The 12607-nt window shown below is 41.9% G+C and overlaps 1 protein-coding gene across 6 annotated transcripts in view; it reads left to right on the forward strand.

The window, feature by feature from the left end:
• Positions 1–653: 653 nt before the first annotated feature.
• EEF1AKMT2 (EEF1A lysine methyltransferase 2) overlaps positions 654–12607 on the forward strand; it is a 73884-nt gene continuing 61930 nt past the window's right edge. For 5 of the 6 annotated variants that reach the window (XR_010341732.1, XM_064373752.1, XM_064373753.1 and 2 more), the window contains exons 1-4: positions 654–763; positions 2159–2224; positions 3346–3460; positions 9453–9560. Coding sequence is in view for 5 of the 6 variants with exons in the window: in XM_064373752.1 (XP_064229822.1) it covers positions 654–763; positions 2159–2224; positions 3346–3460; positions 9453–9560 (399 nt within the window). In the remaining variant the exon portion in view is untranslated. Of the gene's footprint in view, positions 764–1163; positions 2225–3345; positions 3465–9452; positions 9561–12607 lie in introns of those variants that run through there. The other variant, XM_012453396.2, reaches the window with a different exon arrangement.

Genomic DNA, 12607 nt, shown 5'->3' on the forward strand with positions numbered 1-12607 from the left:
AGCGATTCTCCTGCTTCAGCCTCTCAAGTAGCTGGGATTACAGGCATGCACCACCACACCTGGCTAATTTTGTATTTTTAGTAGAGACAGGGTTTCTCCATGTTGGCCAGGTTGGTCTCGAACTCCTGACCTCTGATGATCCTCCTGCCTCGGACGCCCAAAGTGCTGGGATTACATGAGTGAGCCACCACGCCCGGCTTGGAATGCGGTTTTCAAGTCAGCCTCCAGCCAGAAACGAAGTTGGCCTCTTCCAGAGGAGCCAAATAACTGATGGACACTCCCACCTGCTTCGCAGACAGGCGCACACGGTGGAGAGGTGAGGGGCTTTCTGCGTTTGGGTAGAGTGGTGTCGGCTTTAGGTGTCCACGGTGGGGCAGTACCTCTAATGGTCCCTGGCAGTCCCCAAATATAGCCGCGCTTGGGCCTTGACGAAGGGGGTGCCACCAACCCTAAGGGGAAAGCGCAAGGTCAGCGGGGCGCCAGGAGCCGGGGACAGTGCGGAGGGAGTAGCGTCCCCAGCCCAGGCCCAGAGCGAGGCCTGGAGCAGTCGAGAAGGCGGCCTCCTGCCGCCTAGAGGCGCCGGCCCATTCGTCCGCTCTGCCTGTGCCCCGTCTCTATGGCGGTCCCAACGGTCGTCCAGGATGTGGAGTCAGATGAGCGCGGGCGCTAACGGCAGCGGTGGCCCTGCGGTGGCGGCGCGGTCGGGCGAGGGCAGTCCCGGGGAGGACGGTTTCGTTCCGTCGGCGCTGGGGACGCGCGAGTAGTGAGTGTGACGCAGGGCAGGGGAGGGTGAGCCGTGCTGCCCTGCCTGGGCCCCGAGAAGGGGACCGCGGGGTGGAGACCCGGGGCACAGGGACCGGGAGACCCTCGGGGGCGTGACGCGAGCAGGGGCGCCTTGCGGGAGGCTCGGGGATTTGAAAGGGTGAATACCTTGGGGTCACCATGTGCGGTTAACCGATGTTTCAAGGGATTGTAGCCCAACGGGCTTGTGGGTGGGGGACAGACTTTGAAGCTCTTGGGGAGGCCTTTTGGGAGTCTCGAACCCGAGGGCCAGGCTTGGGGGAAACGGGGAGAGGGCGAGGCTGGAGAATAGGGCTGGTCGGCGAGAGTGGGAGACCGAGGGAGAAGTGCCGGGCCTGGGAGTCGAAAAGGCTAAGGGCAGGAGGGAGCTGGAAGGGGTGGGAATAACGGATGATCTAAACGGGGAGCGAGGAGATAGTGGGGCATCTTGGGGTGAGAGAAAGCGATCTGACCTAAAACAGACGCTCAGGATTATTAAATGAATTAATGGATGGATGGGTGGATGAATGACTGCAGAGAACAGTTAAGGAGAGGTAAGTAAGTTGTAGGGATGAGAAGGAGCAGGGATTCTAGAGAATCATTGTAGGAAAAGAGAAGTCAAATTAAAAGGATTCAGAGGGCCAGCCACGGTGGCTCACGCCTGTAATCCCAGCACTTTGGGAGGCCGAGGCAGGGGGATCACGAGGTGAGGAGATTGAGACCATTCTGACCAACAAGGTGAAACCCCGTCTCTACTAAAAATACAAAAATTAGCCAGGCGTGGTGGCGCACGCCTGGAACCCCAGCTACTCGGGAGGCTAAGGCAAGAGAATCGCTTGAACTCAGTTGGTGGAGGTTGCAGTGAGCCGATACCGCACCGCTGCACATTCCAGCCTGGTGACAGAGCGAGACTCTGTCTCAAGAAAAGAAAAAGAGAAGAAAAGAAAAGGATTCAGAGAAAATTTAAACAGAGGGCTAGAAGACTGGAATAGGCAGAGACAGACAGCACAGGAAAGAGACTGTGCCTGCACGCTTGAGACCAGATGTACTTGTTTCATCAAATTTTGGACTTGGGTCAAGGACTTAGGGATACATGGAGAAATGTCTCTGTATTTTTTTTAGGCTAAAACTTATTGTTGTGCATCAGATATTGTCCTAAATGCTTTAGATGTACAGTATAAACGTATTCTGCTTGCCCACGTGTTTCATTCTTTTACCTCAAGGATGTTAAAAGATTGAACTATGTGTACTTATTAGTAACACTAGTGATGTTTTAAACCTCTGTCATAAATAGTTCTGTAATGTATTAGAAACATACATTTAATTCATAATACAGTTTAATTCAAGAGTCTCGCTTTGCATTTCATTATTTACATAGTTGGGATGCTGTCTATGAGAGAGAACTGCGAACTTTCCAAGAATATGGAGATACTGGTGAAATCTGGTGAGTTAGGAAAAGGATCAAGTTATAATCTAGAAGATTGTATGTATATGTGTGTGTTTAAAAAAATGTGTGTAGCTGGGCGTGGTGGCTCACGCCTGTAATCCAAGCACTTTGGAGGCCAAGGTGGGCGCATCACCTGAGGTCAGGAGTTCAAGACCAGCCTGACCAACATGGTGAAACCGCGTCTTAAAAAAACAAAATGTGTATATTCACTAGGGGAGGGACAGCGGGGAGTGGGGAATTGGGCAGGGATAACATGGGGAGAAATGCCAGATATAGATGATGGGGAGGAAGGCATCAAACCACACTGCCATGTGTGTACCTATGCAATAATCTTGCATGTTCTTCACATGTACCCCAAAACCTAAAATGCAATTAAAAAAAATGTGTATATTCAAGTGCTTATACCCAAAGAAAGACAGCCTAAAAATCCTGGGAACCCTGGATTAAGTCTTGCTTTAGTGGGTAGATTTAAAGTCTGTCTCTTCTTTCTTTTATTATTTTTTATTTTTTTGCTTTTTTTAGAGAGGGTATCATTCTGTCATCCAGGCTGGAGTACAGTGGCATGATCATCATAGCTCACTACAACCTGAACCTCCTAGGCCCAAGTGATCTTCCCGCTACAGCCTCTTGGGTAGCTGGGACTATAGCTGCATGCCACCATGCCCAGCAAATTTTAAAAAATTTTTTGTAGAGACAGGGTCTCACTGTGTTGCCCAGGCTGGTCTTTGAACTCTTGGCCTTAAGTGATCCTCCCACCTTGGCCTTCCAAAGTGTTGGGAGAATGGGTGTGAGCCCTCTTTTAATATCTCACATTTATATTTGATGACAATATTTCATGCTATAGTTGTCCTTTTTCAATAAGCAATAAAATTTTGAACCACCAACATTTACAAGTATTAATGCTGATATAGAAAAAGTTAATCAGTAACATACTGACCTTATCTATTCCTGGAGGTGGTTTCTCCTAAATTACAGTAGAGACAAAGCTTAAGCAGTCACAGATATTCTTACTTTCAAATAAGACTTTGAGCATGTGGTATAAATAGCTTAAATAGAATACAGTGGTGACCTTTGCTCTGTATCCCTCAATTATTTGACTGATTCTCTCTTTTTAACAGGTTTGGAGAAGAGAGTATGAATCGACTAATAAGGTGGATGCAGAAACGCAAGATTCCATTGGATGCTTCAGTGCTTGATATTGGAACTGGAAATGGTGTTTTCCTGGTTGAACTTGTTGGTGCTTTTAGTATTTGTTTGTTAGAGACAAATTTTAAAATCAAAAATTTTAAAAGCCCTGCAATTGAGGATATTAACTATCTAAATATAAAATAGTAAAGCAGTCATACTTTGAGAAGTCACATAGTACAAAAGGGAGGCTACATGGATTGTGAGAAAGCACTAAATGAGAACCTAGGGGATCTGAGTCCTAGTTTTGGTTCTTCTGGCTGTAGCCTGAACCTTGAGCAAGCTACTGAATTTTTCTAGGCTTCAGTTCTTTTCTAAGGATTGTGACTAGGTGATTGCTTTTGGTTTCTTGTAGCTCAAAACTCTGCACATCTATTTATATTAAAAAAAAGTTGACCTTTTGCAATTCCAGTAGGACCTAACATATCTTATCTTGGGTGAGCATATGGTTTGAAAAGAGCATTTTGTCCGTGGAGTTGGGTTTTGGTACCCATTCCACTGTTACATGCCTGTGCTGTGCTCTTGGTATACTGTGAGCTATGGAGGAATTATAAGACTTAGGCTTCATCCTAGATAGTTTTACAGTCTTAATTAGTACAGAAATAAACATAAGAGTGAAATTTGTTGAGTACCACTTGCCAAGCGTCATGCTAGGCGTTTGCAACATGAAAATTTGTACTTGAATTTTTTTTTTTTTTGAGATGAAGTCTTGCTCTGTTGCCCGGGCTGGAGTACAATGGGGTGATCTTGGCTCACTGCAACCTCCACCTCTTGAGTTCAAGCAATTCTCCTGCCTCAGTCTCCTGAGTAGCTGGGATTATAGGTGCCCACCACCATGCCTGGCTAATTTTTTGTATTTTTCAGTAGAGACAAGCTTTCATCATGTTGGTCAGGCTGGTTTTGAACTCCTGACCTCAGGTGATCCATCCGCCTGGACCTCCCAAAGTGCTGGGATTACAGGCATGCGCCATCATGCCCCACCCTGTACCTGAATTGTTTACAGTACAATAGAGTATGGACTGACATATAGACAGCTGTGCTATCACTTGATGCGTGCAGTAATATACTGAAAAGAGGGTGATTAATTTTGGAATGGAGGGATAGGGAAACATCTTGGAGGAGTTAATATCCAAGTTGGGCAGAAATTTCAGGGACAGCATGGTGACCTAGTAGAGTGTAAAGAAGAAGAGGACTTCAACTGATCGAAGTATTTTCTAAAGGCATGAAGGCTGAAGCAGTATATTATGTTCTGGGCCTGTAAATAATTTGATAAATTGAAATACAGAGTATATGTGGGGATGGACAGAGATGAGGATTAAGTTAAAGGTAGGAACCATTTTATGCTTTGCCATGCTTAAGAGCTTCAATTTTGCATTTAGGCTATGGAGAATTTAAAAATGTTTTTAGTAATGGAATACGGTTAGAAAAACTTGAAATACCCCTTTTTGAAACATTGAGATATGGCATATGTACATTGAAGTGCACAAACCAGAAGTATACAGCTAAATGAATTATCAGAAAGTGAATACATCCACGTAACAATCACTTGGTCAAGATAAAGAATATTACAGAACTCTAGAAATTTCCCTAGACCTCTCTAGCGATTATTCCCTCCTTCCTTTTTTTTTTTTTTTTTTTGAGGCAGAGTCTTTCTTTGTCACCTGGGTAGGAGAACAGTGGTGTGATCTCGGCTCATTGCAGCCTCAACTTCTCAGACTCAAGTGATCCTCTCGCCTCATTTGTTGATTTTTTTTGTAGAGACAAGGTCTTACTATGTTGCCCAGGCTGGCCTTCCTTCCTTTTTAAAAGTAACCACTATCTACCAGTCATGAATCAAAGATGAGTTTTAAATCAGATTAATTTGCCTGTTTTTGAATGTGTAAATGAAACTCACCAACTCCTGACCTCAAATCCGCCCGTCTTGGCCTCCCAGAGTGCTAGGATTATAGGTGTGAGCCACCTCACCCAGCCAGTTTATAGATTCCTTTAGATTTTATTCACATATAATTATGTATACTGTGAATAGTGGCAATTTTGTTTTTTCTTTCCTAATCCTTTATAACTTTTCCTCTTAATTACGTTTTCTAGGACCTCCAGTAGAATGTTGAAAAGTAGTGATGATAGAAGGCATCCTTGTCTTTTTTTTCTCTTTTCAGAAAATGCTTTCAATATTTCAGTCTTAAGTGTCATGTTAGCTGTTTGTTTTGTAGATAACTTCTAACAGATTAAGGAAATTTCCTTCTACTCCTACTTTGCTAAGAGGGGTGTTTGTGTGTATGTGTATGTGTGTTTCTTTTTTTTGAGATGAAGTCTCACTCTGTCACCCAGGCTAGAGTGCAGTGATGCTGTCTTGGCTCACTGCAACCTCCGCCTCCCAGGTTTAAGCGATTCTTGTGCCTCAGCCTTCCCAGTAGCTGGGATTACAGGTGTGTGCCACCACACCCGGATAATTTTTTGTGTTTTTAGTAGAGACAGGATTTCGTTAGGTTACTCAGGCTTGTCTTGAACTTCTGAGCTCAGTGATCTGCCCACCTCCCAAAGTCATAGGATTACAGGCATGAGCCACCACACCCAGCCGGTTTCTTTCTTTTTTTTTTTTTTTTTTAAAATGTAGAGACAGAGTCTCGCTCTGTTTCCCAGCCTGGAGTGCAGTGGTGCGATTCTAACTCCCTACAGCCTTGAACACTTGGGCTCAAGCAGTTCTGTTGCCTTGGCTTCCCAAGTAGGTGGGATTACAGGTATACAACACCACACCTGGCTGTGTGTGTGTTTCTTATGAATCTTGTTGTTTGTCAAATGTTTTTCCTGTTATCAAAATAATCAAGTGATTTTTCTCTTATAGTCTGTGAATGTTGTTGAATTACATTGGACTCATTTTCAAATGTTAAGTGCGTTTCTGGAATAAACCAAACTTACATATGCCACTAGATTGAGTTTAATATTTTGTTTAGGATTTTTGCAGCCCTCTCTTGATGGAGACTGTCCTGTAATTTTCTTGTTGATGCGATTGTCAAGTTTTGGTGTTAGGTTATGCTGGTTGAAATTCTATTTTTTTGAAATTTTAAGAATGATGTTATTTCTTTCTTAAATGTCAGGTAGAATTCACTGGTGAAACCACCTAGATAAGGGGTCGTTTTTGGGAAGTCTTTTTCTTTTTTGAGGTAAGCTTTTCTTTGCTTTCCTTTTTTTTTTGAGGCAGAGTCTTGCTCTGTCACCCAGGCTTGAGTGTAGTGGTGCCATCTCGGCTCACTGCAACCTCTGCCTCCTGGGTTCAAGTGATTCTCCTGCTTCAGCCTCCTGAGTAGCTGGGACTACAGGTGTGCACCACCATGCCTGGCTAATTTTTGTATTTTTAGTAGAGATGGGATTCTGCCATGTTGGCCAGCTGGTGTTGAACTCTTGATGTCAGGTAATCTGCCTGCCTCGGTCTTCCGGAGTGCTCAGATTACAGGTGTGAGCCACTCTACCTGGATTGAACTTCTTAATTGAAGTGTAGTTTATATAGAAAGCTGAGCCCAAGTGGTACAAAATGAACTTGTGTTACTCACCAACATGACCAAAAAATAAGACATTTCCAGTTCCGTAGGAGCCTCCTTGTGCCCTCTCTCACTCCTTCCTTTCTAAAATTGACCACTGCTGTGACTTCTATCATCATGTAGTAGGCTATTTTTGATATTAACTATAGTAGTTTCTTATGGTTTTAATTTGCATTTCTCTAATGAGTAATGATGTTGAGCACCTTTTCATGTGCTTATTTGCCACCTGTATATCTTTTTTTTGTTTTTGAGATAGAGTCTTGGTGTGTTGCCTAGGCTGGAGTGCAGTGGCGTGACATGATCTCGGCTCACTGCAACCTCCACCTACCAGGTTCAAGCGATTCTCCTGCCTTAGCCTCCTCAGTAGCTGGTACTACAGGAGTGCACCACCACATCCGGCTAATTTTTTTGTATTTTTAGTAGCGACGGGGTTTTACCATGTTGGCTAGGCTGACTGAACTCCTGATCTCAGGTGATCTGCCCACCTTGGCCTCCCAAAGTGCTGGGATTACAGGCATGACCCACCTCGCCCGGCTTGAATATAGAATTCTGAGCTAGCTGGTTCTTTCAGTACTTTAAAAGTGTCACGTCACTTGTTTCTGACTTCCATGTTTTCTCATGAGGAATCTGTAGTCATTTGAATTGTTGTTGAAAAAATAAATACATTATTTTTCTGGATGCTTTTAAGATTTTTTTTTTGTGTTTTGTTTTTTGCTGTTTGTTTATGATGTGCTGCTCCTTGGTTTTCTTTGGGTTATCTTATTTGGTGTTCACTGAACTTTTTGTATCTCTAAGCTTATGTCTTTTGCCAGATTTGAGATATTTCTAGCTTTTGTTTTTTCAATTTTTTTCTGTATTACTGCCTTTCTCTTTTTCTTTACAGGCGTGAGCCACTGCTCTGGGCCCTGTTTCTTTGTTGTAGTTTTCAGTTCTCTGCTAGAAATCTCCCACTTGTCATTGTCATTCCTGTCAGTTGTTTTAGAATCTTATTTATTTATTTATTTATTTATTTATTTATTTATTTTAAGGCGAGGTTTCACCATGTTGGTCAGGCTGGTCTTGAACTCCCGACCTCAGGTGATCCGCCCGCCTTGGCCTCCAAAGTGCTTGGATTACAGGCGTGAGCCGTTACACCTGGCATGTTTTAAAATCTTTTTCTGATAATTCATTTATTTGGGTCTCCTGAGTGGTCTGTTTCTAAAGTCAATTTCTCCCCTTGGTTTTGGTTGTTTCCTTGAATGTCTGCTCATTTTTGGGTGCCAGAAATTGAATGTGAAAGACATTGGAGATAGTTTGAGGCCCTGAGTGATAGCTCTAGAAACCTAAAACATCTATATGTGATTTTTAAGTTGTACTAGAAGAATAAACAGGCATGGGAGAAGAAGGAGCTGATAAGAATCAGTTAGTAGACTCATCCTGGGTTCTAGATCTCCCAGAGAAGGAGTTAAGGGAAATGGGGAGAAAATAAGATCTCAAAGAATAAGGAAGGATACAGCTAAAAAAAGAGGATATTAGACCTTTAGATTAAAAACAAAATAAAGGGAGCAATCTGCCTGTAGAAAATAATTGATATACTTTTTCCTTGAGTTTAGATTAGGAATCAGTTACTTAGCATTGAAAAGACTTGGTAGGTCTTAATGGATTTAGATGTGGCAGTAAGTTAAGTTTTATAGGAAATGGTGAAGAGCAGGAAGGGAATTTCAGGCTGTTCTGTACTTTATAACTTACTTTGTTTTTCGTGTTTCCTTTGAAATTATTTTTAGTCTCATTGGTCTAAAAATGTTCGGCCTTGTTAGCAGGTGTGTAAAGACCAGAAGCCACCATGCTTTTGCCACAGACTCGCATAGCCTAGATAGGTTAGTAAACACCAAAACTCTCAAGTCCAGTGAGTTAAAGAAACTTTCTTGGGGATACTGATAGCTGCCCACCCTACCTCACAGGTTTTTTTGTAAAGATCTAATGGAATGTATGAAATATTTTTAAAAATGAAAAAATATTGTTTTGAATACTAAAAAACAAAACAAAAAAATGAAAAAGTAATATACAAATGTAGGATGGTTAAAAATCACGATTAGTGGAGAATTGCATAATGTATAATTACACTGAAGGGAAAATTTAAAAATTGATAGCATATTACATTTGCATTGATTTTATTCATATAACTTAAGTGGGTTAAGTAAAATTTATGACAAATTTATGTGTGAATTGGAAATTACCAGCATCAAAAGTTAATGTTACCTTTTTCTGCCTAAGGGCTTATACATATATTTTCATTATTTTTGAGAACGTGAATTTCCTTTTGGAAAAGAAATAAAATATTATGAAAACAAAGGCATTGTCACAGTATATAAACTTTCAATTTTTATTTAGAGTCTACAATAAAATTTAAAAATTATGAATTATTGGATTATATGTCATGTTCTCTACAACAAAAATAACTTCAGTCCTATAAAACATCATATTAAAGCTTTTACTAACTAAAGTATAAAATTATTTCTCTCTAGGCAAAATTTGGTTTCTCTAATATTACTGGAATTGATTACTCTCCTTCTGCAATTCAGCTTTCTGGAAGTATTATAGAAAAAGAAGGTTTATCCAACATTAAGTTAAAGGTAACTATTATTTATATTACTATAATATTTATAATAGAAGTTAAATGTTTCTAAAGTATATTAATTGACATGTTTTATTTTTTATTTTATTTATTTATTTTTTGAGACAGAGTCCGGCTCTGTCACCCTGGCTGGAGTGCCATGGTGCAATGTCGGCTCACTGCAACCTCCGACTCCCGGTTTTAAGCAATTCTCTTGCCTCAGCCACCCGAGTAGCTGGGATTACAGGTGACCGCCACAACACCCGGCTGATTTTTTTGTATTTTTAGTAGAGACGGGGTTCCTCCACGTTGGCCAGGCTTGTCTCTAATTCCTGACCTCAGGTGATCCACCCACCTTGGCCTCCCAAAGTGTTGGGATTACAGGAGTGAGCCACTGCACCTGCTTGACATGTTTTAAACTCACGTAAATTAGGGATCAATTATAAATAATACAAATTGAAATATTTTTAAGTAGCCATATTAAAAATTTAATCTAGTTGGTTTGGGGAAATTATTTTTTCTTTCTCTTCTGTATGTTTGTTCATACACTACTGCTCCTGATGTTTGCAAATACACATAATACTTAACTATGGATTAACCAGATCAATAAGTTTTAAATGCATCAAGTGGTGTAATGTCATCAAAAATCATTTAGTTTATTTTTGTGTTCTAGGAACTGTGAGATGATGACTCCTAAATTATTTTTCTAGCCCAGGCCTCTCTTCTGAGCTCTAGAGTTATAGGCAGGCATGCCTCATTTTTGTAGCTTCCCAAATGGCACTTTTTTTTTTTTTTTTGACAAATCAAAGGTTTGTGGTAAGCCCGTTGAGCCCGTCTGTTGGCACTATTTTTCCAACTGCGTGTTCTCACTTTGTGTCACATTTTGGTAATTGTTGTAATATTTCAGAACTTTTTTTTTTTGAGATGGAGTCTTGCTCTGTCACCAGGCTAGAGTGCAGTGGCGCGATCTCGGCTGACTGCAACCTCCACCTCCCGGATTCAAGCAGTTCACCTGCCTAAGCCTCCCAAGTAGCTGGGACTACAGGTGTGCACCACCACGTCCAGATAATTCTTTGTATTTTTAGTAGAGATGGAATTTTGCCATGTTGGCCAGGATGGTCTTGATCTTTTGACCTTGTGATCCGCCTGCCTCAGCCTCCCAAATTGCTGGGATTACAGGTGTGAGCCACTGTGCCTGGCCCAGAACTTTTCATTATTATTATATCTATTATGGTGATTTGTGATCAATGATCTTTGATACTACTATTGTAATTGTTTTGGGGCACCATGAACTGTGCCCACATAAGATGGTAAACTGAATTGATAAATGTCGTATGTTCTGTCTGCTCTACCTACTGGCTGGTCTCCTATCTATCTCCCTCCCTCCCCCTCAAGCCTCCTTCTTTCTCAGGACATGGCAATATTGAAATTAGGCCAATTAAAAACCCTACAGTGGGACGGGCATGGTGGCTAACGCCTGTAATCCCAACACTAGGAGGCTGAAGTGGGCAGATCACTTTGAGGTCAGGAGTTTGAGACCAGCCTGGCCAACATGGTGAAACCTCTCTCCACTAAAAATACAAAAAATAGCCAGGTGTGGTGGTGTGCACCTGTAGTCTTACCTACTTGAAAGGCTAAGGCGGGAGGATCACCTGAACCTGGGAGGCGGAGGTTGCAGTGAGCTAAGATTGTGCCACTGCACTCTAGCCTGGGTGACAGAGGAAGACTGCATCTCAAAAAAACAAAAAGAAAAAAACGAACATAAAAAATGAACAACCCCTCCCTGTCAATACAGTGACCTGTAAGTGTTCAATTGACAGGTAGAGTCACACATCTCTCACTTTAAATAAAAAGCTAGAAATGATTAAGCTTAGTGAGGAAAGCATGTTGAAAGCTGAGATAGGCCAGAAGCTAGGCCTCTTGTGCCAAAATTTAGTCAAGTTGTAAATGTAAAACAAAATTTCTTTAAGCAAATTAAAAGTGATATTTCAGTGAACACATGAACAGTGAGAAAGTCAAACAGAGCCTTATTGCTGATACGGAGGAAGTTTTAGTGGTCCAGGTAGAAGAGCAAACCAGTCACAGCATTCTCTTAAGCCGAAGTGTAATCCAGAGCAAGGCCCTGACTCTTCAGTTCTGTGAAGGCTGAGAGAGGTGAAGAAGCTGGAGAAGAAAAGTTTGAAGCTAGCAGTAGTTAGTTCATGAGATTTAAGAAAAGAAGCCATCTTGACTGGGCATGGTGGCTCACACCTGTAATCCCAGCACTTTGGGAGGCCAAGGCAGGAGGATCACCTGAGGCCAGGAGTTCGAGATCTGCCTGGCCAACATGCTGAAACCCTGTCTTTACTAAAAGTACAAAAAGTTAGCCAGGCATGTTGGCCGGTGCCTGTAATCCTAGCTTCTTGGGAGGCTGAGGCAGGAGAATTGCTTGAACCTGGGAGGTAGAGGTTGCAATGAGCCAAGATTGTGCCACTGCACTCTAGCCTGGGCAACAGAGTGAGACTCCATCTCAAAAAAGAAAAAAAGAAAAAAGAAGCCATTTCCATGACATGAAAGTGCAAGATAAAGCACTAAGTGCTGATGTAGAAGCTGTAGCAAGTTAGCTAGGAAATAACCAGTGAAGCTGGCTAAACAACACACAGATTTTCAATGGAGATGAAACAGCCTTATATTAGAAGAAGATGTCATGTAGGAGTTTCATAGCTAGAGAGGAGAAGTCAGTGCCTGGCTTTAAAGCTTCAAAGAAGAGACTGACATTCTTGTTAGAGGGGCCTAATGCGGCTCATGACTTTAAGCTGAAGCCAATGCCCATTTACTGTTGTGAAAATCCTAGGGCCCCTAAGAATTATGCTAAATTTCTGCATGAGCTCTATATAAATGGAACAAAACAAAGCCTGGATGATGGCACATCTGTTTACAGTATGGTTTATTGAATATTCTAAGCCCGTTTTTGAGACCTGCTAGCCCAAAAGGAAGACTCAAAGTAGTACTGATCATTGACAATGCATAAATTCACCCAAGAGCTCTGATGGAGATGCATAAGAAAATTAATCTTGTTTTTATTCC

Source organism: Aotus nancymaae, unplaced genomic scaffold, assembly GCF_030222135.1.
Source record: "Aotus nancymaae isolate 86718 unplaced genomic scaffold, 86718_ANA_hifiasm-v0.15.2.pri h1tg000010l, whole genome shotgun sequence".
In the NCBI taxonomy this organism is placed as follows: Eukaryota; Metazoa; Chordata; class Mammalia; order Primates; family Aotidae; genus Aotus; species Aotus nancymaae.